Below are 21,361 nucleotides of genomic sequence, written 5' to 3' on the forward strand. Positions count from 1 at the left end.
TCTGGTTTCTACTTTCCATAGTTTGCTATGTACAAAGTAGAATATAGTAATGAACGATAGCATTATCTCTTTTAGATTAGCGGAATTTATAGCCGTGTTTTATTTTCTTTTGTTAGTAATCTGAGACCAAAGGTAGTTGTAAAATATTGTTCTTTATTATCATAACAGTTGCAACGCTTCTAGAAAGTATTTAATAATTTCAATAATTTACGCGTTCGCCTTATAAAGTATTAATTCATATATTTCACAGAATATTGTCGACATCTAGTAAATAAGTCTTCATTCGTTGACGTCCCATTCAGAACAATTGAAGTCGTCCCCGCTGAGCTCCAGTAACTCTTCGAATTCCTCAGTTATTGCTGAAAAACTGTTTTCTGGCAACACATCTTGCACTTCATTTTCATTACTTTGTACTATCGTATCATTAGTCTTTTTTTCACTGCGTGTAAAGGAGTCCAGCGTCTTCTGTCTCGCGTCTAACGCTTGTTTCGTAACACGTATATCCTTAAGGGAGAAATCTTGATCGAGCCCAGCTTCGTTCAAGACGTTCATTTTCTTCTGGATCAAAGGCCACAAGTAATCGTCCGCTGTATTCTTCGCCACTAGGTACTGAATAACGACATTGTCGTTTTGGCCGATTCTATGAACTCTGTCCTCGGCTTGACACAACACCTAAAATCATTTCATGAATACAGTTGAGCGTCAAAGAATTATCACTTTAAACTGTAATGTACAGGATAAGTACCCCAGGATTCCAAAACAGCTCTGCAAATATTACGAGGTGCGCGGCCGTTAGTGTAATTCCCACGCTTGCTGCTGTGATAGATAGAACTGCTGCCACGCAGTCGTCGGAGTTTTGGAACTGATCAACTAGATACTTTCTACGCTCGGGATTTGTTTTTCCATCAATTCTAATGTGGCTGAAACGTATAAACGGTTTCTGTGTGAATAGCATAGTTTCTAGTTATGGACACCATATGTAGGGAAAATAGAATTACTTTATATTCTCGGATAATGCGGTTGCGCATATAGCATCTAGGACGTTGCAATGGTGGGCAAATATAAGACACTTTTGTTTCCTTTGAAATATTTTGGAAACATAATCACTGGAACATTATTAATTTCTATTAGGCAACTGACGACCATTCGCAATTTTAAATTGAAACGTGGCATACCATACAGCTTTATGCTTCGCTAAACCAGACTCAGTGTAATATTGCAAAAGAGTATTATGCCTTTCTAAACTACTTAAAGCTTTTCGTTCCAATGTCTTAGACATCTCTATCATTTCTTCTGTACCTGCTTTTATTAAGTCTGGATTCAATATAACGACTTCTCTGAAATTTAAAAGATAGAGAAATATTCATGCTTAGGTGGATTGAAATAAGAAGTCGGTATAAGTATTCTTATCCCCTACCTATTTTTCGATGGTAATTTAAACAGTGCATCGCTTTTTAATCTCCGAATTACACAAGTGCGCTTTAATAACAATTCCAATTCCTGCAAATTCGACGACCCTTGAAAATTCCATCCATATGGAGTTTTCTCTCCTGCACAGTATCGAATACCATAATCCTCATATCTGTGTAAAAATGTTTTTTAAATACTTCGCGTTTACATACGTGTATTGTACTGTACAAGCATTTTACGTTACTTCATAAAATTTGGCATTATAAGATTTATCTGAGAATACAGCTCCATGGGTCTCGATAAAGCTGGCGTTCCGGAAAGTAAAATAACGTGGCATGCTTGCGAAACTAAGCGGCGTGTAGCCTTATATCTCGCAGTTTTTTCGCTCTTTACAGTATGGGATTCATCCTTTAAATAAATTTAATTAGTCTACTAAAGCAAGCCATTTAAAGGAACGAGAAATTTTATTCAAAAGTGATAAATTGTCTTATGATACGTACCAGAATGACAAAACCGAAAGTTCGACGTTCAAACTTATCTATCGCTCGTGCTAAGAGATCGTAGGATGTGATAACAATCTTGCTGTCAACGATAATGTCGTTGCCGCTTGTAAAATGATTAACGTAATGTGTAGGCACGGATGGCAAGAATTTGTATATTGCTTCCGACCATTGGTATCTAAATTGATGAAAGTAATTTATACATCCATTTGCAACTATTATCACAGCAAGAAGTATGCAGTTTTTACTAAACCTGACTGAGGATTGTACAACAATAAGGAGAGGCCAATCGTTTCTAAAGTAATGCGCGATGCCTAAGGATTGAATAGTTTTCCCTAAACCCATGTCATCGGCAATCATGCAACGACCATTCTTAGATATTCCATAGCTAAAAAGGCAAAGACACATGTGTTTTGAACCATGAACAGATGATTTAAAAATGGCAGAACAATGAAATGAACAATGAAATTCACCATACTCCCTCGCGTTGAAAGGGCATTAAACTTTTCACTAACTGAGGATCGATACCTGACAAATCAATATTTGTGACAGCATTGTTCGAGTTATCATTTTTCCTAAATATCTGAAAAAAGACGCTTCTGGATATTAAAATTGATCAATAATGACTTCTGGTCATGTTGAATTATAATACCTGAAGAACTTTTATTGGCAACCCTGCTACTTGTATACCAGCCTTGAAATTTATAAGCTTCTCCATTAAATTATCATAATCTTTTAAATGGAAATTCCATGTTTTAGTTTTCATATCTGAAAGAAGAAAAATAACGTGTATATTATCATCTGTACCGAATGCTTGCCAACATTAAATGTTAACACTTTACCATAAGATTTGCTTGGAATCGTTTTTAATGTTTCAATAATAGGAGCGAAATATGATGATGTTTCTAAGGCGAACCTTTCGTCGCTTATCATGTAACAGTTGCCCGTTACGTGTGGCTTCTGCCCGAAGAAATTTGTTGTCTTGATGGGATTGAAGCGTTCTGTTTGCTTATTAAATTTTGTGTTACTTTTGAAGGAATAATTTCCAGACTTATGCTCATTATAATTCTTTCCTATGTACCCAAAGGATTTAGTTGTGTTATACGGCTTATTTTCATTAGATGGAATACTACTATTAGCAGAAGCATTCAGAGCATTGCTTCCAATCTTCGGGGAGTTGGATAACCTTTGTTGTACCTGAGCTTCTCGCTTACGTTGCACAGCTAACAGACGCTTCCGCTCTATTTCTTCTTTAGAATAACTCATGCCTGCGATCGAGAAAAGCAGAATTCAGAAACACATAGCGATGCCTTTTAAAATATACACCGTTTACTGTAGTAATTACAAACCTGATTTGTATAAAAGCTAGCTTTTCACAAAGTATTATCGGCCTAATATAATATTAAGAATGGAAGATAATACTGACAATTTTTCCATCGCCTACAGTTGCTTCCTGGATAATTCAAATTATTAGACCAAGTACAAAATTATAATTTGAAAGTCAACGTTGGATCACGTTGTATCGATGTATCAACAACAATGGTAAACACCTCTATCCGCTTCAGAATGGTTTAATATCTAGAGAGAAAACTACGTTTCAATAGATGCATTTTCAGTAACTTTTTGCAACGCTCTCATTGGTCCTGTTCTATCTTCTGGTATAGTAAATTTATATTATGCACGTATAAATAGGTGGTTGCGCATCCTTCAGGATTTAATCGTCATTTTCACGGTCACGTCCAACACATTTCTGTATTTTCATTTCTGTCTTCGCAATACTTTCTCAACACGGGAGATCAATTTCTGGGAAACCTTTCCAATACTGTCATGTTGATTTCGATAATTTTTTATTTCAGGTCGTAGGTGCTTGTGAGTTTTATTATCTCAAGTCTTTAAAGTGAATTTCGATAGACAGCAGTATCTGTTGCGTGCAGTTCAAATGTTTGGTAGCATCAAATGTGCATGATTCAAGTGCATTTGAATCAAAGCTAAATGGCTAAGTCCTTATCTACTACCATGTCGACTTCAAAGGAGAGCGTACAACAATTCCAAATATTACGTATGTATCACAAGATCAATCAACGTGTAAATACAAGATTAACTATTATTGTAAATTAATATGTTGTAACATTTTAGCCGACGACTATGAATTCGTTGTACCCAAGAAGTCGATTAAAGTGCCGGCTGACATGGCAGTCTGGGAAAAGTCTGAGGCGTATTCCGTAAGAATTTTTATACTTCCTTTTCATCGAGTCTCATATTTGCTTATGCGTTTGAGCACAAGAGACCTTCAGTATACCAAATCGCTGCAGAAGTGTTTTTGCAGGAATATTTGGGATTCGTGCTGGCCTTAAACGAGGCAATCCAAGGGAAGCCATTGAACGTTGAATGTTCTCAAAGTCCTATGATAAATGATGTTATTGGAATGCTTAATGAATTCGACGAATGGATAACACAAATACCACCGACCGAGCAGCCACAACGTTTTGGCAACAAATCATTCAGAATATGGCACGAAAGGCTGAAAGAGGTGAGCGTACATAGTCTTCGTACAGCCAGCTTTACAATTCGCTAATGCGATTAAAAATGTTTCAGGATGGATTGGAAGAATTGCAGAAAGTATTGCCGCCGGTACTGCACAGGGCAATTCCAGAAATAGTTGAGTACTTATACGAAGGCTTTGGTAATCCAACACGTATAGATTATGGTACTGGCCATGAAAAGGCATTTATAATGTTTTTGTGCTGTATGTTTAAAATCGGTGCTTTTGCACAAAGTGACAAAGTTGCTGTAGCTGTAAAAATATTTAACAGGTACGCTATTCTTTTTATAATATAAAACACTTACAAGGGAACATCCCGAACCCGGAAATTCAAAAAATTCTGAAACTTTGTGAATATGTATACATCAAAGTGATTTTCGTTTCCCTTAGATACCTGGAATTAGTGCGCAGATTACAGTTAACTTATAGAATGGAACCAGCGGGTAGTCACGGAGTTTGGAGCTTAGATGACTACCAATTCGTCCCTTTCGTATGGGGAAGTTCTCAGCTGATAGGTACTGCATTTTATTTATGCATTTTTATTGACATTGCATTCAAAATAACTGCACAAATGTACTTGCACGAGGCGTAAATATTACAGGGCATCCACGTATCGAACCTCGTCACTTTGTCGACCCGGATATGGTTGAGTTATTTAGCAAGCAATACATGTTCCTCGGTTGTATTGAATTTATTTCGAAGGTTCGTACATACAGTAACGCATATTCGCAAATAAATAGTATCCATACGGTTTCTCACATCTCAACTTTGCAAATAACACTTCAGGTAAAGATAGGTCCATTCGCCGAACATTCGAATCAGTTGTGGAATGTTAGCGCAGTTCCTTCGTGGGCAAAGGTGAACAGTGGTCTTATTAGAATGTACAAAGCCGAGGTAATGGGTGTTTTCTGTTTTCGATAGCTACAAATGCAATAACGATGTAACTTAAACGTTCATCTATTTTGAATGTCAGGTTTTAGCAAAGTTTCCTGTTATCCAACATGTTTTATTTGGCTCTCTGCTATCAATAAAACCAGCAACCGCACCTCCTACTAGAAAAGAGTCTGGTTAGGACCAATCTATATGACCACCATTGCCATCCAATTAATGGCATCGCGCCGATATGCTTCACACTTGTTGATGTAGGTTGTAACAGACATTCGATATTTATAATAAAATTGTACATTTCGATTATGTATTGTTTATTGTGCCGCTAGGTTTCCAATTTGCTAATAAATTTGGTAATAGGAAAGTTGAATAATCTTAGTTGAAGTAAAAGATTCTGTAACGAATATGTCAATCTATTTTAATTGTTTGAATATTATTTAACTTAATTGCATACATAAACGCACTTTCTAATTGATTTGTTAATTTATATTCAATTAGATAATTTTACAGTATCGTATTCCCTTCAAGCATCTCTTGAGTAGAGTTTAGCCGTTTGTATACAAATACACATCTGCCAATGAAAGTCTTACACCACTGTAAACATTGGTCTACCAAGAAGAATGGAGTAAATACATTTAAGACACAAATCATTATTTATTAAGAAGTATTTTATGTTCTACGTTATTTTTAAATAGAAGTATCGGAGTTACTGTTATTAAGATAAGAATGCACAAGAAATATATAATAGTAATACTTTTTCTACCGGTAATAATATTTGTCGCGAATTCAGAAAGATCTAGTGGCTTGTACATAGACAATGGACTTGACCAAACAATTCTACACGAAATTGCCAGTCACAGAGAAAAACAGGAAATAGAGCACAAACTGTTAAATATTCTCGAATTACCTGAGAGGCCAAAGAGAATCGCGCGTAGAGCTTTGCTGGTGAGGAGATCAGCACCCAAGTTTCTACTAAATGTTTATAAAAATGTGGTGTCCAGCAACGGGAACGAGCTGACTCGAGAAGAATATGAGAATATAGAAGAATTCAGTTTAAGCACAAATGACATTAATGTTATTGACCAAAGTGACGTGATTATGACCTTCGGTGCTCATAATCCACATTCGGGGAATGCGTCTAAAACTAATCGTGGGAAAAGGATTTGGTTTGACGTGTCAGAAGCGCCAAAAGGGGAACCCATTATCGCAGCTGAGCTACGATTGTATCAAAGTCTGCATAATACTTCTGAATCCAGTGAAGCCTACACAATAACAATATACAGAGTGGCAAGGACAAAAGATGGAGGGCGTATTAAACATTATATAAATGAAGCTAACACCACGGCAGGTAGAGAAGGCTGGATAACTTTGAATATTAGTCAAGCTCTTGATTATTGGGTTAAGCATCCGAAAGAGAATCGAGGCTTATTTTTAGCGGTGCATCACGCTGATTACACAGGTCACATTATGAGGCCAGATGATATAGGGATTGTAGGTGTATTAGGGATTCTGGATAAACAACCATTTATGGTCGGTTTCTTCAAAGATTCTGGCAAGCGCAGCAAGTATAAGGTATCGCGTAGACAAACAAGAAACATTAAACAGAGAGCACGCGAACTTAGCAGTATGAACATTAAAAAGAATCTTTATGCCAATGTTGTAATTCGAAAAAGAGGACACCCGTGTAATATTAAAACTTTATATATAAGCTTCAAAGACCTTCAATGGCAGGATTGGGTCATAGCTCCGGAAGGGTACGATGCCTACTATTGCAGCGGAGAGTGCAACTTTCCACTGAACATTCATATGAACGCAACTAATCACGCTATTGTGCAGACTCTGGCGCATCTTATGAAGCCGAAGGAAATACCAAAGCCATGTTGCGCACCTACAAAACTGTCGCCGATATCAATGCTTTATTTCCTCGACGACAGTAATGTTGTGTTAAAGAAATACGAGAACATGGTTATTAATAGCTGCGGTTGCCATTAGATTGTGCAGTCAGCTGTTTTTTTAAACTTTTTAAACAATGGACCATTTTACACGATTTTTTTATGGGATGAAATTTTAAGAAATAATAGAACTGACATTATATTTGAAAATATGTATTTTAACAACGTTTGTAAAAAAGATATAACAATTATAATGCGAGCTCGTTTCTTTTACATGTTTTAATAAAAAACGTAAAAAGATAAATAAGCAACGAACGCTTAAAGGGCCGAACGTTGCACTCCTTGAGTAACAACTCCTGCGGATATTAAATCGGCAATCTCCTTGGGCTTGAATTTCAATTCTGCGAGAATTTCCGTTGTGTGCTCGCCAGGTTGAGGGTTCTTTTGACGTACCTTCGACTTTCCAGAGGTACGAGACAAATGTGGAGTAGGATTTGGAACTATCGAATTATCTTTCGAAGCTGTGAACGTATTCCTTTCTCTGTTGTGCGCGTGAAAGGCAACGTCGTTCAAGCTCAAAACAGGTGTCACGCAAGCATCTGTGCCATCAAATATAGTGCACCATTCAGCTTGGCTTTTTTGTTTGAATATATTTTCCAATTTCGCTCGGCTTTCTTCAAATTCATTGAACTGTGGCATTTCATCTATCGAAAGGCCAAGTTTCTCTATAAATATTTCATAGAATTGTGGTTCGAGTGCTCCGACACACATATATTTCTTATCTTTCGTTTCATAAGTATCATAAAAGTGCGACCCAGTATCCAATCTATTGAAGATTGTGGTAGATATAATTTAGTTATTTAATTATGTAGAAATAGTCTGTTATGAGTTTATCAGAGAAATACTTACATATTTCTACCACGCGGGTTTCCCCACAATATAGGCATATTCTGAGATCTAAACAACCAACTCCCCAAATAAGCTGCACCATCTACCATTGCTGTATCAACTACCTGACCATCATGACTTTTAGTACGTTCGTATAATGCTAACATTATTCCAAAGGCACACATTAATCCGCCGCCGCCAAAGTCAGCAGCTAGATTAACTGGTGGTGTTGGTTTCTCATTGTACCGGCCAAATAGGGATAGTAAGCCTGTACATTACAAAAATGCAATAAGGTAATAGAAGAGCATAAATTTCAGTGCCCTTAGAACTGTAAACTTGTATTACCAGATAAACCCAAGTAATTGATATCATGACCAGCCATATTCGCGTAGGGTCCTTTTTGGCCATATCCCGTCAATCTAGCATATATCAGCCCCTTATTTGTTTTCATAAGATCCGTTGGTCCAAGTTTCAGCTTCTCCATCACGCCTATTTAACATTACTCTCATAATTGAAGTGGCTTCAATTTCTTCTAAACGAATCTGTTCGTAATTATAATATATTAAATGAATACGAACCAGGTCTGAACGGATCTATAAGCACATCGCTTTGATCGCTTAATTTTTTAAATACATCGATACCCTTCGCATTTTTTAAATTCAACGCGATGGATCTCTTTCCATGACTAAGAGAGTCTGTATCCCAACTAATTGTACGAGTCTATAAAATTGAAAATCAATGGCTGTGAAACAATGCAACGTCTATTGCAATTCTGGAACATATGCCCATCTGAACAAAAAAAAAGTTGTATTTCGATCATACCTTATCTACTTTAATAACAGTTGCACCGAAATCTGCTAATATCATTCCACAAAAAGGGCCTGGCGCGAGACCCGCCAATTCTAAAACTTTTATCCCTTTCAGAGGCATATTTTTGCTATATAGAAGAATAGTTAATTAACAGAATGAGTTCACATTTTTTAACTCCATACATATTTAACGATGTCTGAATGCAGTTTGCATCTGTATTTATTATTCAATTGATAACTAAGCAACTGCTTGCAGCCCACTTGAGATAATCAGATGCACCCATGACCGCGATTTCAATCAATTAATCTATTAATCAATCTATTAATAATCAGTCGGAGTCCTTTTTCAAACCTGGCGCTCGGCGTCTTTTTACGCCCATTCTAGTTCGCACTTTCACCGCTACACGCCGCTGGGGTTTGCAATTATTCAAAACGCTCTTTAGACTTTGGAGTAATAAAGATACAATTTCATTACTGAAAATGGTTGCACAATGTGTCTCAGGGACACAAATTTTTATATTCTGTGTACAATCTGGCATCCCTGGGAGGAAGTACACTTTAGAGTGAGAGAGAATGATACTTGAAAAAAGAGTCACTGTACTCCTGCTGGGGTTGCCAAGCAACATTTTCCTGGGTGATTAGGTGACGTCACATGCTTGTCACGCCATTGCGATGAATTGTTGTACTAATCGGTAATTGAAAAATATAAGTTCGTCTACTTCCCTGTTTCTAATAAATTGCTTTGAAATATATTGTTGCAACGGAGAATTCGCTCGGCGGGCATCATAACACACCCGTAGAAAAATAAGGGATACAAATAGAACAGGTGAACACAATAATCGAAAGAACAGTATTGAATATAAAGAACTATAAAGTCGTGAATAATATTTATGGTTTCGGCCCTTCTTCACGCAATGGCACAGGAGATCAATCCAATCGCCTTCTTATCTCTGTCGCGAGCACCAGCAGGTCATGGATTCCCATTCATAGGGTGCTCGCAACAATATGTAATATTGATGAGATTTTGAAAACACAAAATAATAACGGAAATAGTATTTATTTACGCAGTAATTATGCTAAATTGAATGTATCTTAGTGTAATATACTTTACGTGTAAGGTGGTAGAACGCATAAAACCTATATACATAAATTATATTACAAAATATATATATAAAATATAAAATAAATAGGAATATATATATATATTAAATATATATACATATTAACAACTATAATATATGCATTCAATTTTCTTTAGAATACAGGTTAATTGGTCTGGCTTATGTTTGTTAAAGTCTGAAGCTCTGTCCGGGTTTTAAAACTGTAACGAATTTAAAAACCTGTGGGTTCTTCAGCCAAACTTTGCACAATGGTTGCGTCTTAACTTGTTTTAACTCCTTTGCAGTGGGACAGAAGCTGGCTGCACTGCCTATTCATAAAATAATAATTACCATTCATAATTGATTAAAAAACAATTTCAATAAAATAGTCACTGAAAAAAGTAAAAAACAAAGTTAAATTGAAGATATATCTTACTTGAATCAGTCTCTGCATCCGAGCTTCTAATAACTGCATCGCTGGGTCCAGCAACACTGCTATCGGGGCTTGTAATAGCTGCATGGCTGGGTCCAGCAACACTGCTATCGGGGCTTGTAATAGCTGCATGGCTGGGTCCAGCAACGGCAGCAACACCGGTACCAGTGCATGTACCAGAAATGCTTAGTACAGAAATTGATGCTCCTGTTTTTCGTTGCTTATTCGTGCTATGCACGATAGTCTTGGCGTGTTGCTTTAGGTGACTTCTGCCAGATGTTAGATATTTCGAGCAAAACGTACACTTTACTGTGTACGGATCCTCTGTTTCTTGAACCCACAATGCAAACTGTGGTTCCTCTAGCCAAGTTTTGCGAAATGCTTGCTTCGATGGTTTCTTGTTTCTCTTTGCTCTTTTCGTTTTCTTTGCAGGGGAGCGGATAAAACTGGCAGCACTGCCTATTCATAAAATACTAATTATCATTCATAAACTATTAAAGAACAATTTCAATAAAATAGTCATTGAAAAAAGAAAGTTAAATTAAAGATATATAATTTCCTTGAAGCAGTCTCTGTATCTCGGCTTCTAATACCTGCATCGCCGTTATCTTTCTGTTGCATATTCATGTTATGCACGTTAGTGCTGGCGTGTTTTCTTAATGTAAATTTGGTCCCTCTTAATAATTTGGAGCAAACTGTACATTTTACTGTGTACGGATCTTCAGTTTCTTGAAGCCACATTTTAAACAGTGGTTCCTCTAGCCATGTTTTGCAAAATGCTTGCTTCAATGGATTCGCGATTAATCTCTTTGCTCTTTTTGCTCTTTTCGCTTTCCTTGCAGCTGAGCGAATCAAGCTGGCAGCACTCCCTATTCATAAAATAATTATCATTCATAAATTATTCAAAAAGAACTTTACTGAAATAGTCATCGAACAAGGAAAGTAAAAAAGAAAGTTAAATTAAAGATATATCTTACTTGAATCAGTCTTTGTTTTTGAGCTTCTAATAGCTGCATTGTTAGGTCCAGCAAAACTGCTATCTTTACCTGTATAAAATATCCATTATTAGTACATGTCTAATATCATGATAATACATACTAAAAGAATTGAAAAAAATAAATATTAAAAGTAGAAAATAATGAACATAATGTTTAACATACCCTTGTTCAAAAAGATACTTTAATTCTTCAAGAAATGATCATTTCTAAAATTATATTGATGCAAAAGTATTAAATATTTGTCTTACCTGATTCTTTGCTCATACTGGAACTTTAATAGAACACTGTGGAACTCTAAAAAACTATACGATTTGCAAGGAGTCTGAAGCGTGGTATCACGATGTGCGTGGTGCGTGATGGCGCCCAGAGATGCTAAGCAACATTTTCTTGAGCCACTTTGTTTGGGAAGCGGAACACCTACAGGAGTGCTGGTAATATGTGCGTTAAACGTCTCGATAGGAGTGGAGTTTTCAAGCGCTTGCGCGGCGTTTGCAGTAACGTATCTATGTTGGAGCGCAACTGATAGGTGTAGTGTTATTGGCGGGAAAGCAACAGGGTGACCAAGGTACCCCATTTTATCGAAACTTATACTATACTGATGCTAAAATCGCTGTGCATGCGCGAGAAAACCCGTCCCGAATCTCAACACTGGATTGGAGATGAACCGACGCCAGCGCCAAGCGAGTGACGCCGCGGCCAACCAGCGTCGATAACTTATTTCTCGGCGACGCTGGTTGTCCGTGGCGTCGGTTCGTCTTCCATTGTGGCGTCTCACGCAACATTACCACCCTCCTGTATCTGCATTCCACTTTAGAGTAGACTCGTTCCGCGCAGGGATACACTGTTTATTGGTAGGAAACCGGCAGGGAAAGTGCTACGACCAATCGCGCGGCAGATCCGTGGGAGCTGCGCAGATCGGTTGCAAATCGGTAGGGGCGTAGGTCTACTCTTAACGCTGATTCAGACATGTCGAGTAATTTAGTCGAGTAGCGAGTAATTTAGTAATTTACCATTGTTTTACTAAACTACTTGACTAAATTTTAGTATTCACACACGGAAAATTAGTAAATTACTCGCTACTCGACTAAATTACTCGACGTGACTATTCCAGCCTTTGTATGGGATTAGGTGTTCCCCCTCCCAAATAAGGTGGTCCGAGAAAATGTTGCTAAGCATCCCTGATTGACTAGTCGCTCAGCTTCGCGTTCACATCACTTGACTTGGCTTGACGTTGGCGGCGGTACGTCAGTGGGCGGTATTCTCAGTCGCTACTTATTCATAAGCAAATGCTCAAGCATTCGGCATCCTCCACCAACCTAGTAGCTAGTAAAGGATGCCGAATGCTTGAGCATTTGCTTATGAATAAGTAGCGACTGAGAATACCGCGCTTAAAATTCAAAGCGATTGCTTTAGTTCTCAGCTTTGCCGCAAGTGTCTGTAGCGTCTCGTGGTCCATGAACACTACGAATCCTTGATACGTGATTCAGAAAAGAGATTAAACAAATTTCGTTGTTCAATGCGGTTGCATCATTTGTATGGTGTCTGTGTAAAAAACTTTGGATAACATTATTGTGCGAATAAAATTGCGGAATAAATTCTAAACTTCGATCTCCTTGTGCCAGCGAAGCGGCAAAGTCTCTAGTAAGGAAGATATCGACGATGTTGGTAACATCGCAGGCACTCGTAGTGTATGGAAAATAAATGTTGTTGTCGTAACCTGTAGCAAAGTAAATTGAACATTTCATAAACAAATCTGTTTGCGGAATTGTCAAAATGAATCCAACGGAACCCACTAGCACAGAGACATTAAGGTAATTTCAATATGAAACGTATAATGTAATGATTCGCGGTAATTTTCTTTGCGGCTACGCGCAGTGATACGCCGGTCCACGATTTGTAACACATATCTCCGTAAAGTTGAATGAATTTCGTCTCTTTCGGAGACGTTCTGTGCATGCAATATTGCCGCGATACTACGTTGATTGTCGCAACATTTATTTCCCGATCGTCGTTGAGTTCGAGATGTTGCAGGTTGCATATTATTAAATTCATTTGTTATGTAAGTTGAGTAGAGGAAAGAAATTCCGACGATCGGGCCGTTTTAATATGACAATCAACGTGGTGCGCGATACTTTGTTTGGTTATGCTCAAATGTTTCCTTCGTTAATGTGTGAAATCTTTTTATCAATACGTGCGAACGTAATCTAGACTGACCGATGTACTACATATTTGCAGTTCCAAAATGAAAGACGTCATCGATGTGTTAGCTATGCAAAGGGAGAAGAGGAATACTTTACAGAAAAGTATTACGATCGATTATACCAAAAGTAGCGATAGCTTTACTGTTTCCAGATTTATATTCGAGTGTGGTAAATATCGCGTTCTCTTCTCGTATATTAATGGAATTATATCATCAGCGATCTGTTCTAACCAGTTTGAAAATTGCAGGTTTAAAACTAGACGCTCATTCATTGACTATCGCCACGGCAGCGACTTTATATCACAGGTTTATAAAAGAGGCTGCGCCAGGAGGCTACGATAATTATGTAAATATTAATAGCCTTTTGATCTTTATTAACATGTTAAGACACGCATATTTTCTTATTAATATTTATACAAATGGGCGCGTGTTTTAGCTAATAGCTGCCACCTGCCTGTATCTAGCAGGGAAGGTAAAGGATGATAATCTGAAAATAAGGGACGTAATGAATGTGTCATATAGTACCTTACATAGAGGATCTCAACCGCTAGAGTTGGGTGATCAGTATTGGAGTATGAGAGACGCGATCGTCCAGGCAGAACTATTAATTATGCGCATGCTAAAGTTCCAAGTAATCCCTGTACATCCACATAAAGTAAATATTAAGAGATGTTTAATTTGCAGTCGCGCCTGCCACAAAACGTCGTGATCGCATCGAATAATGACAATGTTATTGTTCTAGTACATGTTGCACTACCTACGATCCTTACAAGCATGGTTTGGCGAAGAGGAGTGGTCAAAGTATCCCGTTGCAAAGACCAGCATGGCACTTTTACAAGACTTCCATCATTCCCCCGCTATACTCGATTACCCACCGAATTTAATAGCACTCGCTTGTATTAATCTGGCGTTACAGATTTATGGTGTAGTAGTGCCGTTAATGGACGAATGCGATCAGCAACCTTGGTTTACTGTAAGACATCAAAATCCTAAAGAATTGTCTGACCATTATGGACTACCCGAAACATCTGAAACGCAAACTCTTGATTGCTTTCAGGTATTTTGTAAAGATTTAGCAAGAGATACACTTTGGGTAGTAATGGAAAAAGTTATGGCAGCGTACGATGAAGAACCAGAAACTAGAGATAACTGATGCATTTTAGTTACATTTCTAACATATAATACATTCGGACTCATTGTACATTAACGCAAACCTGGCATTTCGCTCATAAAAACTGGTATTAGAAGAGTACAAACAATAAATCGAAATCTCCACTAAAACACAACACTCTGTACTCCGCGTTTTCTATTTTTCTATCACCGTAATTAAGTTAATAAGCAATGCGATACTAATTATATATAAAAGGTACGCAGGCATTTCGTAATTCTTTTGACATGCTCCACATTTATACTCAGATTTAATCGTCAATAAACAGAATTCATATATACTTCCAACAGATTATTTTCGGTAATACAAGTCATACAATCGTTGCAACTTGAATGCATTTCAACGTCTTAGTTTTCAAGCATTAAATGTTAGTTATTGTTTTGTCATTATACAGGATCAGCTCAACAGGGACGCGCGCTTTTGGTCGAGCAGTAAATTACAGGTAATGACTTCTTGAACACCTTGTATATGAAATAGCGGTTAATTCTCTGAATAAATAGATGAATAAATAGAATAAATATTCTATGAATAAATAGAAATAAATAGAACTGCCATTAGATGACATTTGATACCATCGACAAATCATTGACTGGTCAAATTTGCTAATATAATACTGCCATCGATATTATTGATTTACGCGACAGTCGCGTCGCCCTCAGAGTTCATAAGTTTTGACCAGCGTGAAGTTAGTCGTCAATGAATGAGGCTCGCGTTGTAGGGTGAAGCGTGTGTCTGCGAACGATAAACATTACCTTCGTTTGATTGTGGGGAATTGTTTATTTATCGTATTCTAACGTTAATAGAGATTCTACCACGTGTTATGTCCGTTTCGCAGACTAGGCAATAGATGCGCGATTCACGAGAACGTTGTGTTGGACGTGACATCGCGTTGCGCGGCATATATTTACAAAGGACTGACGCGTGTGAAATTTGAAATAGTCGCGTAGGACGTTCGTGACATAAAGTAGAATGACTATGGAGCAAATGGACATATCCCTCCTGTTAAAGAAGGAGCAAGATGAATTTAACATCGAGGATATGGACGACGATATCGCTAGTCTCGATGATATTAACAATCTTCTGTCAATATCGTTGCCCTCCCTCTCGGCGAACAAATCTCAATTTCCCACCGATGAGAACGATGAATTCCTTCGACTGACTACCACGGCACGTTTCTCTTTATTTTTATACACAATAGAACAGTACTAAAGTATACTTCGAAACGTTGAACTCTGGACTGCAAACGTTTGGTTCTTGATAGTGATTAGGAGTTTCGTTATAGAAACTCTCAGAAACTTGGAGTTTTACCTTTTTTTAATCCGAGTAAATTACTTACGTTACAGGTTCGTGCTGTATATTTCTCGTACCTTCACAAATGTCTGCTCACCAATTATATCCTCTGCTATAAAGATAAGCAGGAAGACATTCCGTGCGATCAATTAGAGAAATGCACAAATCGAATGGAATTGCACGCGGTTCAATCGTCGTTGGAATCTAATCTGTATAGGCATAACATGCTGAAGTTGGTAAGTGTATTTATTGGTGTGATCTTGGTTACTGAAATTGATTAACAGTTGAAATTGGGACGCGTATAGATTTCAGACGTAAAGTCTCATACCTCGGAGAAGAAAGCCTATAAGAAATTAGTAATATTTTTAGAAACCCCACCGGTTAAAGTAGACGTCGGAGTTCAGACAATCAATTCGTGGGCAGAATTAGAGAGGGCGGATAACATTCAGAGCATTTGCATCACGTCTAATTGCGAAGAGCTCTCTTCCACGAAACAGGAATCGCCCGTCAAAGTGGAGGGCGAGCAGGAGGAAGTAATCGATGCAGTTGAGAATGAAGATACGATTGATCTGTCTAGTTACATCAATACAGCCTCGCCCACTGTGAACTCCACTTGCTTTCACGACATAGAACACAATAAATGTAATAACGAGTCGGACGCAGAGGTGCCTGATAAGATAGAAATTGACGAGGAAACAGTGAAAGAAGAAGAAGATAGCAATATTTTTAGTTACATGCAGGATAATACTGACGCTCCCGTCGAGAACAACCAATCCAGTATTCAAAATGAAGAAGAGAACTCGCAGGATTCGCTTCTGCAACACATGGAGGACATGTTCTGCGACAGCGATGACAGTAGCGATCTCATGACGTTAATAGAGAAACACTCGGGCGTTAGTAAAGCCAACGTGGATCAGGAAATTACTAAAATGTGCTCGGAGATGAATTCTCTTCTCCCACATAATTCCAATACTCCCGCTCGCGCGCTCGAAACCAAAAACGGTGCGAAGAGCAATCTTGTCAACAGCAATAACACAAGACCGTCGAATGCGGCTACAGGGAAATATAGCTTTAGTTATTATAAAGAGATGAAGAACAGGGAAGCTAATAAATTACTGGCAGAGAACGAAACCCCCGAAAGCAAGCAGAAGCGCAGGATGAACAGTATTTGGTTCGTTGAACGTGTGTACCAGGTATCGAAGTTGAAAGCAAAGATGACGGAATTGTCGTTAAAAAATTATAGAAGACACGGGCGCGTGAAAGAGAAAATTATCGAACTGTTCGGGGAATCCGATGACGAGGAGATGATGCCAGACTCGCCGATTTGTATCGAGGAGCACTTGACTGCGTGTAAAGAGAGGATAGCGCCGTGGATTGTAAAGCACTTGATGCCATTTTACAAGAAGCGAAGGATCAAAAACAGGCAGCTATTTAAAGTGGTCGCGAAGCATATAGCTGATATGCTGATCATAGAGAACACGTTTCCCGGTTGGTGATCCCATTGAACTATTTCATTAAAATAATCGAAATAAACGTATGTACATTCATTACACTTTTTATTCTGTTTTTTTTTTCAGAGCAAGACTGCGTGAGCAAATATATAGACACATACTTCAAAAATAAAAAATTCATTAAAACTAAACAGGATGTGTACTTGTAGGTTTATATTACACGGTTAGCTCGATTGATTAACAAGGGTAAGATATCCTACACAGCGTAGATCACTATCGCTGCATTTACTTAAACCTTAAAAGTCTCGAGTCCGGGATTAGACGAGCAGCAAAATTGTCTATAGTATTAGGAAAGAGAAGTAGCAATAAAGAAGTACATATGTTGAGTAGTTGAGTTTCCAAAGACGTGTAAGAGTGGAACAAAGTGTAGATGAAGAAGCATGGTGATTTTCTTTCTTATAAAATTCGTTTAGATTTAAAACAGTGTATTTTGAACGAGTGACGCAGCTTCTTAATTTAACGAGTTCCTTACATATTTCTTAAACAAAGTAGAAGTTCTTATTAAGATGTCTCTACTAAACATCAAAGCTTTAAAGTAGTACGTAAGTCACAGTCTCAATTCTTTTCTTTTTTATGATCTTATTATTTATATTGATATACAATACTCCTATTCGTATGAGTGTGTATGGGTGCGTATAAACGCACACGCGATGTATGTACACTAGAATAACGAGAATATATTTAACGAAACGTGTCCTTGCAGTACGAACTATAACACAACTGAACAGAACTGTAAAGTAGTTTAATCTATGCCCTGTACGCAGTCCCATCGATAGTTTATAAACTTTTTAAAAGTGTTCGCTTATGATTGTAAATTTAAAGAATACAAAAACACAACGTACAAGTTATCGATTTTACTGTTGATTCCAGTACAATAGTAATATTATGCCCGCATCTTATTCTCATAATAAAACAATAATTATATAACAAGGAGATTCATAATTACCTTAGTTATATATGCTTTACCATTAATGAACAAAGAATCGAGTTCAGTAAATTTCTTCAATTTCTTAACATTTCTTTATGTAGAGAATATCAAATTATAAACACTTTGTAAGAGACGTATCTCCGTTTCTAACTGAATTCATCTTATCCGCCTAGTTGCAATAGCACTGTTTACAAATAAGTGTACGTGCTACGTACCAAGTTGTCCGATAGAAACCAGTAAGGTGAAGTATCAAGTTTTCATTCTATTTTATATCAGTCGTATCCGTTTGATGTTAAAATATTTCTATAAGCTACTTCAGAAAAGCAGAAGATATTCATTACTTTTCCTATTGGACAACTTGCGAATGAACAGCTTCTCGTCTTGATATTTCATTTTTAAGCCATATTTTGGAATTCATAAATTTCATATATTTATATATTAATTGAACTGTTGTATACAACGTTACTCTGCGATCTCTGAAATTGATAAATATCAAATTATAAATCTTTCGTAGAAACGCCGGTATTACTAGAGTACCGCTTATAGAGAAACAAGGAGAAAGGAAACTTTAGTAGTCTTCTTAAATAGCCAATGGCGATAGTAACAAGTTCCTTCTGAATGTCCAAAGGTGTTTTTCAAACACAAGTAAACTTTCGAAAACAAGTATCGTAATTTCACATCACAGCATTGAAAGCTCGATTAAATATTGCATGAATACAGAAGGACCTTACAAAATTTTCATAATAAACTTTGGAAGTAATAAAATATGACTTTAAATATTGAAGGTGGGGGGGAGGGAAATATACTTGCGATAAGTCTTATTGTAACTTATGTATTACGTATTTTTCCAGGTACGTAGTTCTTGTCTATTATAGGTTCTTGCAGAAACATGTGTAAACATCGTTCGTTCTGTGCTAATGGATGCCCTGCTATTCTGTAACAGTACGATTAATTTTCATTCCCTTTAACAAAGCGCGCAGCGTGACGAAAGCTAGTCTCTCCGATTTACATACTTATTAACAAACTCTTCTAAACCTTTTCTTCGGTCTTCAATAAAGTCTTCTTCAAAAATACCATCGTCTCCGCGGAAAGGCATCTGGCGCTTCCAAGCCTTACCGGGTAGCGGAGGCACCACAATCTGCGCATTTATAAGAAACAAGCGTAAGCTCGCTCTAAGCGTTTCTAAATTCTATGTCTATCTCGTAACTGACCTTACTATCTCTTTCTAATTCATTCCTTAACCACTCGAAATCGCTGTATCTCCTTCTTACTGTGGAATCTTTTACTTTGAAAACTGGAAGGTTTGTCTGAAAGAAGGAATTCCTTCGTTAAAACATCAGAGCCACTTCTTTGCTCTTTGGAGCGAGGTATCAAATTTCTTCTCGACTTTATCTAAATACGATAAAACCACAGCATATAACGACGCATTCCCTACATTTTAGAGAATTCGTAATTCCAGCTTCATAATCTCAAAAAGCCTTTTAATCGCAAGAAGTCAAGCATAAATTAAAAGAATCTGTAACCCATTCATTATTATCCTCAAAACGTGAAAGTACATTTCACTCAGTGTTAATCTAAGGTCTATAAATGGAGCCAACAGCCACGTATTTTTGTATCTACAATTTTATCATCGACAGTAAGATAGCAGACACTGCCCATAATACAGTTGATTGATACCCGTAACGGAATTACTACCAACGTCATTCTTGCCAAGATTATTGCCCTGCTTGCTAGGAATCTAAATCTAACATGACAAGATACTTTGAGAACCCCATAGACGTATTCCCATGATATTCAAAATTGACAATATTGGAATTATCAGCGAGCACCAACTGCAATGCAGAATTCTTTTTCTCCCCCTCCCGCGGAAAAAGAAGGAAAGGAACGTACCCTACAAGAATTAGCTAAGGAATGCGAATTGATTAACTTTCGGGCGTAAAAGTCTATCGAAGTCTGTCCACCTTGGACAGACGTGCGTGACATTTTACCATGCTATTTAAGCGGCAAAAGGGATTTTGAAGAAAGGTGAACCGACGGCGGGCGGTGCAACGTTAGCGGATAGAAAGGAGCCCCGCACCACGAGGGCATTTTCCACTTACCCTCATGCGAACTTCGTAATCGGTATATCGTTTCTTGCCGACGCCGTGCGTGATTGGATTAATCACGTCAATCTCGAGGAAATTCGCAGGCGCTGCGTAAGCGTCGTCCAGGGTCTGTTTTTTAACGTTTAAACGGCGCGTCGCGTCCACGGTCGTATCCGCCATACCTTTCGATTCTAGATCGATGAAGTTGCTCGAGGACCGCCTAGAAAATAAATCACGCTGGACAATGAATCTTCGTCAAATGACAGCGGTGAGAAACTTGACACAATTCGTTCTCATGTGTTACGTCCCGTGGTCACGGCCCACCGAAGAGGATCTAGAAGGGAAACCTTGATGGAAATCGATGCTCGTATCGCGCTTCAACAAAACAAGAATATTCGATATAAATTTCTTACCTCTTATCTATATCCTGATAAGTCCGGCACAGTTTCGTAATATATCTTTTAATAATATCGCTGGTAACGTAGAATTACTCTGAGCGTACTTAACGCAAGCGGTTCAGATATTTTAAGAAGATGTCCGCCGATAAGGTGGAAGTACAGTGACTGTAAGTCCGACGCCAGCTCTAGAGATTATACGTTCCGCGGATGGAACGATGCTATTTAAAAATATTTAAAAATTGATTATATATCGGTCCGTCGAGTTACGGGCGATACGCCGTCAATAGGATGAAGACGATGCACAGAAATGAAACTGGTTCCC

The 21,361-nt window shown here is 37.8% G+C and overlaps 7 protein-coding genes and 1 pseudogene across 13 annotated transcripts; 4 read left to right on the forward strand and 4 right to left on the reverse strand.

Moving 5' to 3' along the window:
* Positions 1–133: 133 nt before the first annotated feature.
* Marcal1 (SWI/SNF-related matrix-associated actin-dependent regulator of chromatin subfamily A-like protein 1) lies at positions 134–3,410 on the reverse strand. Its single transcript, XM_076818631.1, has 12 exons — positions 3,260–3,410; positions 2,753–3,178; positions 2,563–2,678; positions 2,384–2,493; positions 2,164–2,298; positions 1,911–2,088; positions 1,655–1,818; positions 1,418–1,582; positions 1,176–1,337; positions 999–1,106; positions 746–920; positions 134–672 (listed from the first exon to the last, which is right to left on the reverse strand). Exons 2-12 carry the CDS (start codon positions 3,174–3,176, stop codon positions 280–282), a joined length of 2,130 nt encoding a protein of 709 aa, XP_076674746.1. The 5' UTR covers positions 3,177–3,178; positions 3,260–3,410; the 3' UTR covers positions 134–279.
* A 258-nt stretch (positions 3,411–3,668) lies between these two features.
* LOC143371924 (serine/threonine-protein phosphatase 2A activator) lies at positions 3,669–5,643 on the forward strand. Its single transcript, XM_076817578.1, has 8 exons — positions 3,669–3,969; positions 4,047–4,132; positions 4,237–4,440; positions 4,506–4,723; positions 4,843–4,967; positions 5,054–5,154; positions 5,239–5,346; positions 5,426–5,643. Exons 1-8 carry the CDS (start codon positions 3,903–3,905, stop codon positions 5,522–5,524), a joined length of 1,008 nt encoding a protein of 335 aa, XP_076673693.1. The 5' UTR covers positions 3,669–3,902; the 3' UTR covers positions 5,525–5,643.
* Positions 5,644–5,784: 141 nt separating this feature from the next.
* Positions 5,785–7,952, forward strand: LOC143371922 (protein 60A pseudogene; annotated as a pseudogene).
* Amacr (Alpha-methylacyl-CoA racemase) lies at positions 7,430–9,275 on the reverse strand. The gene is made up of 5 exons (XM_076817577.1): positions 8,943–9,275; positions 8,699–8,840; positions 8,466–8,609; positions 8,142–8,388; positions 7,430–8,058 (listed from the first exon to the last, which is right to left on the reverse strand). Exons 1-5 carry the CDS (start codon positions 9,048–9,050, stop codon positions 7,551–7,553), a joined length of 1,149 nt encoding a protein of 382 aa, XP_076673692.1. The 5' UTR covers positions 9,051–9,275; the 3' UTR covers positions 7,430–7,550.
* Positions 9,276–9,967: 692 nt separating this feature from the next.
* LOC143372753 (uncharacterized) lies at positions 9,968–11,903 on the reverse strand. Its single transcript, XM_076819294.1, has 5 exons — positions 11,709–11,903; positions 11,440–11,508; positions 11,056–11,331; positions 10,466–10,921; positions 9,968–10,358 (listed from the first exon to the last, which is right to left on the reverse strand). The coding sequence occupies exons 1-5, from the start codon at positions 11,722–11,724 to the stop codon at positions 10,219–10,221; spliced, it is 957 nt and encodes a 318-aa protein (XP_076675409.1). The 5' UTR covers positions 11,725–11,903; the 3' UTR covers positions 9,968–10,218.
* A 1,204-nt stretch (positions 11,904–13,107) lies between these two features.
* Positions 13,108–15,108, forward strand: Koko (cyclin Q). Of its 6 annotated transcripts, none has more exons than XM_076818492.1 (6): positions 13,108–13,271; positions 13,669–13,829; positions 13,909–14,006; positions 14,097–14,315; positions 14,403–14,633; positions 14,718–15,108. In XM_076818492.1, exons 1-6 carry the CDS (start codon positions 13,234–13,236, stop codon positions 14,811–14,813), a joined length of 843 nt encoding a protein of 280 aa, XP_076674607.1. In that variant the 5' UTR covers positions 13,108–13,233; the 3' UTR covers positions 14,814–15,108. The 6 variants fall into 6 exon arrangements, with proteins under 6 accessions (XP_076674607.1, XP_076674608.1, XP_076674603.1 ...); XM_076818493.1 differs by having other exon boundaries at positions 13,696–13,829; XM_076818488.1 differs by having other exon boundaries at positions 14,403–15,108.
* A 413-nt stretch (positions 15,109–15,521) lies between these two features.
* On the forward strand, positions 15,522–18,349 carry LOC143372358 (uncharacterized). Its single transcript, XM_076818487.1, has 4 exons — positions 15,522–15,995; positions 16,172–16,354; positions 16,424–17,606; positions 17,696–18,349. Exons 1-4 carry the CDS (start codon positions 15,798–15,800, stop codon positions 17,776–17,778), a joined length of 1,647 nt encoding a protein of 548 aa, XP_076674602.1. The 5' UTR covers positions 15,522–15,797; the 3' UTR covers positions 17,779–18,349.
* Positions 18,350–18,468: 119 nt separating this feature from the next.
* Positions 18,469–20,975, reverse strand: Snx3 (sorting nexin 3). 2 transcript variants are annotated; one of them, XM_076818495.1, is made up of 5 exons: positions 20,657–20,975; positions 19,769–19,864; positions 19,571–19,695; positions 19,397–19,491; positions 18,469–19,033 (listed from the first exon to the last, which is right to left on the reverse strand). In XM_076818495.1, the coding sequence occupies exons 1-5, from the start codon at positions 20,819–20,821 to the stop codon at positions 19,020–19,022; spliced, it is 495 nt and encodes a 164-aa protein (XP_076674610.1). In that variant the 5' UTR covers positions 20,822–20,975; the 3' UTR covers positions 18,469–19,019. The 2 variants fall into 2 exon arrangements, with proteins under 2 accessions (XP_076674610.1, XP_076674611.1); XM_076818496.1 differs by having other exon boundaries at positions 18,469–19,491.
* Between the last annotated feature and the right edge of the window lie 386 nt (positions 20,976–21,361).

This window comes from Andrena cerasifolii, chromosome 8 (genome assembly GCF_050908995.1).
Source record: "Andrena cerasifolii isolate SP2316 chromosome 8, iyAndCera1_principal, whole genome shotgun sequence".
Taxonomy (NCBI): domain Eukaryota; kingdom Metazoa; phylum Arthropoda; class Insecta; order Hymenoptera; family Andrenidae; genus Andrena; species Andrena cerasifolii.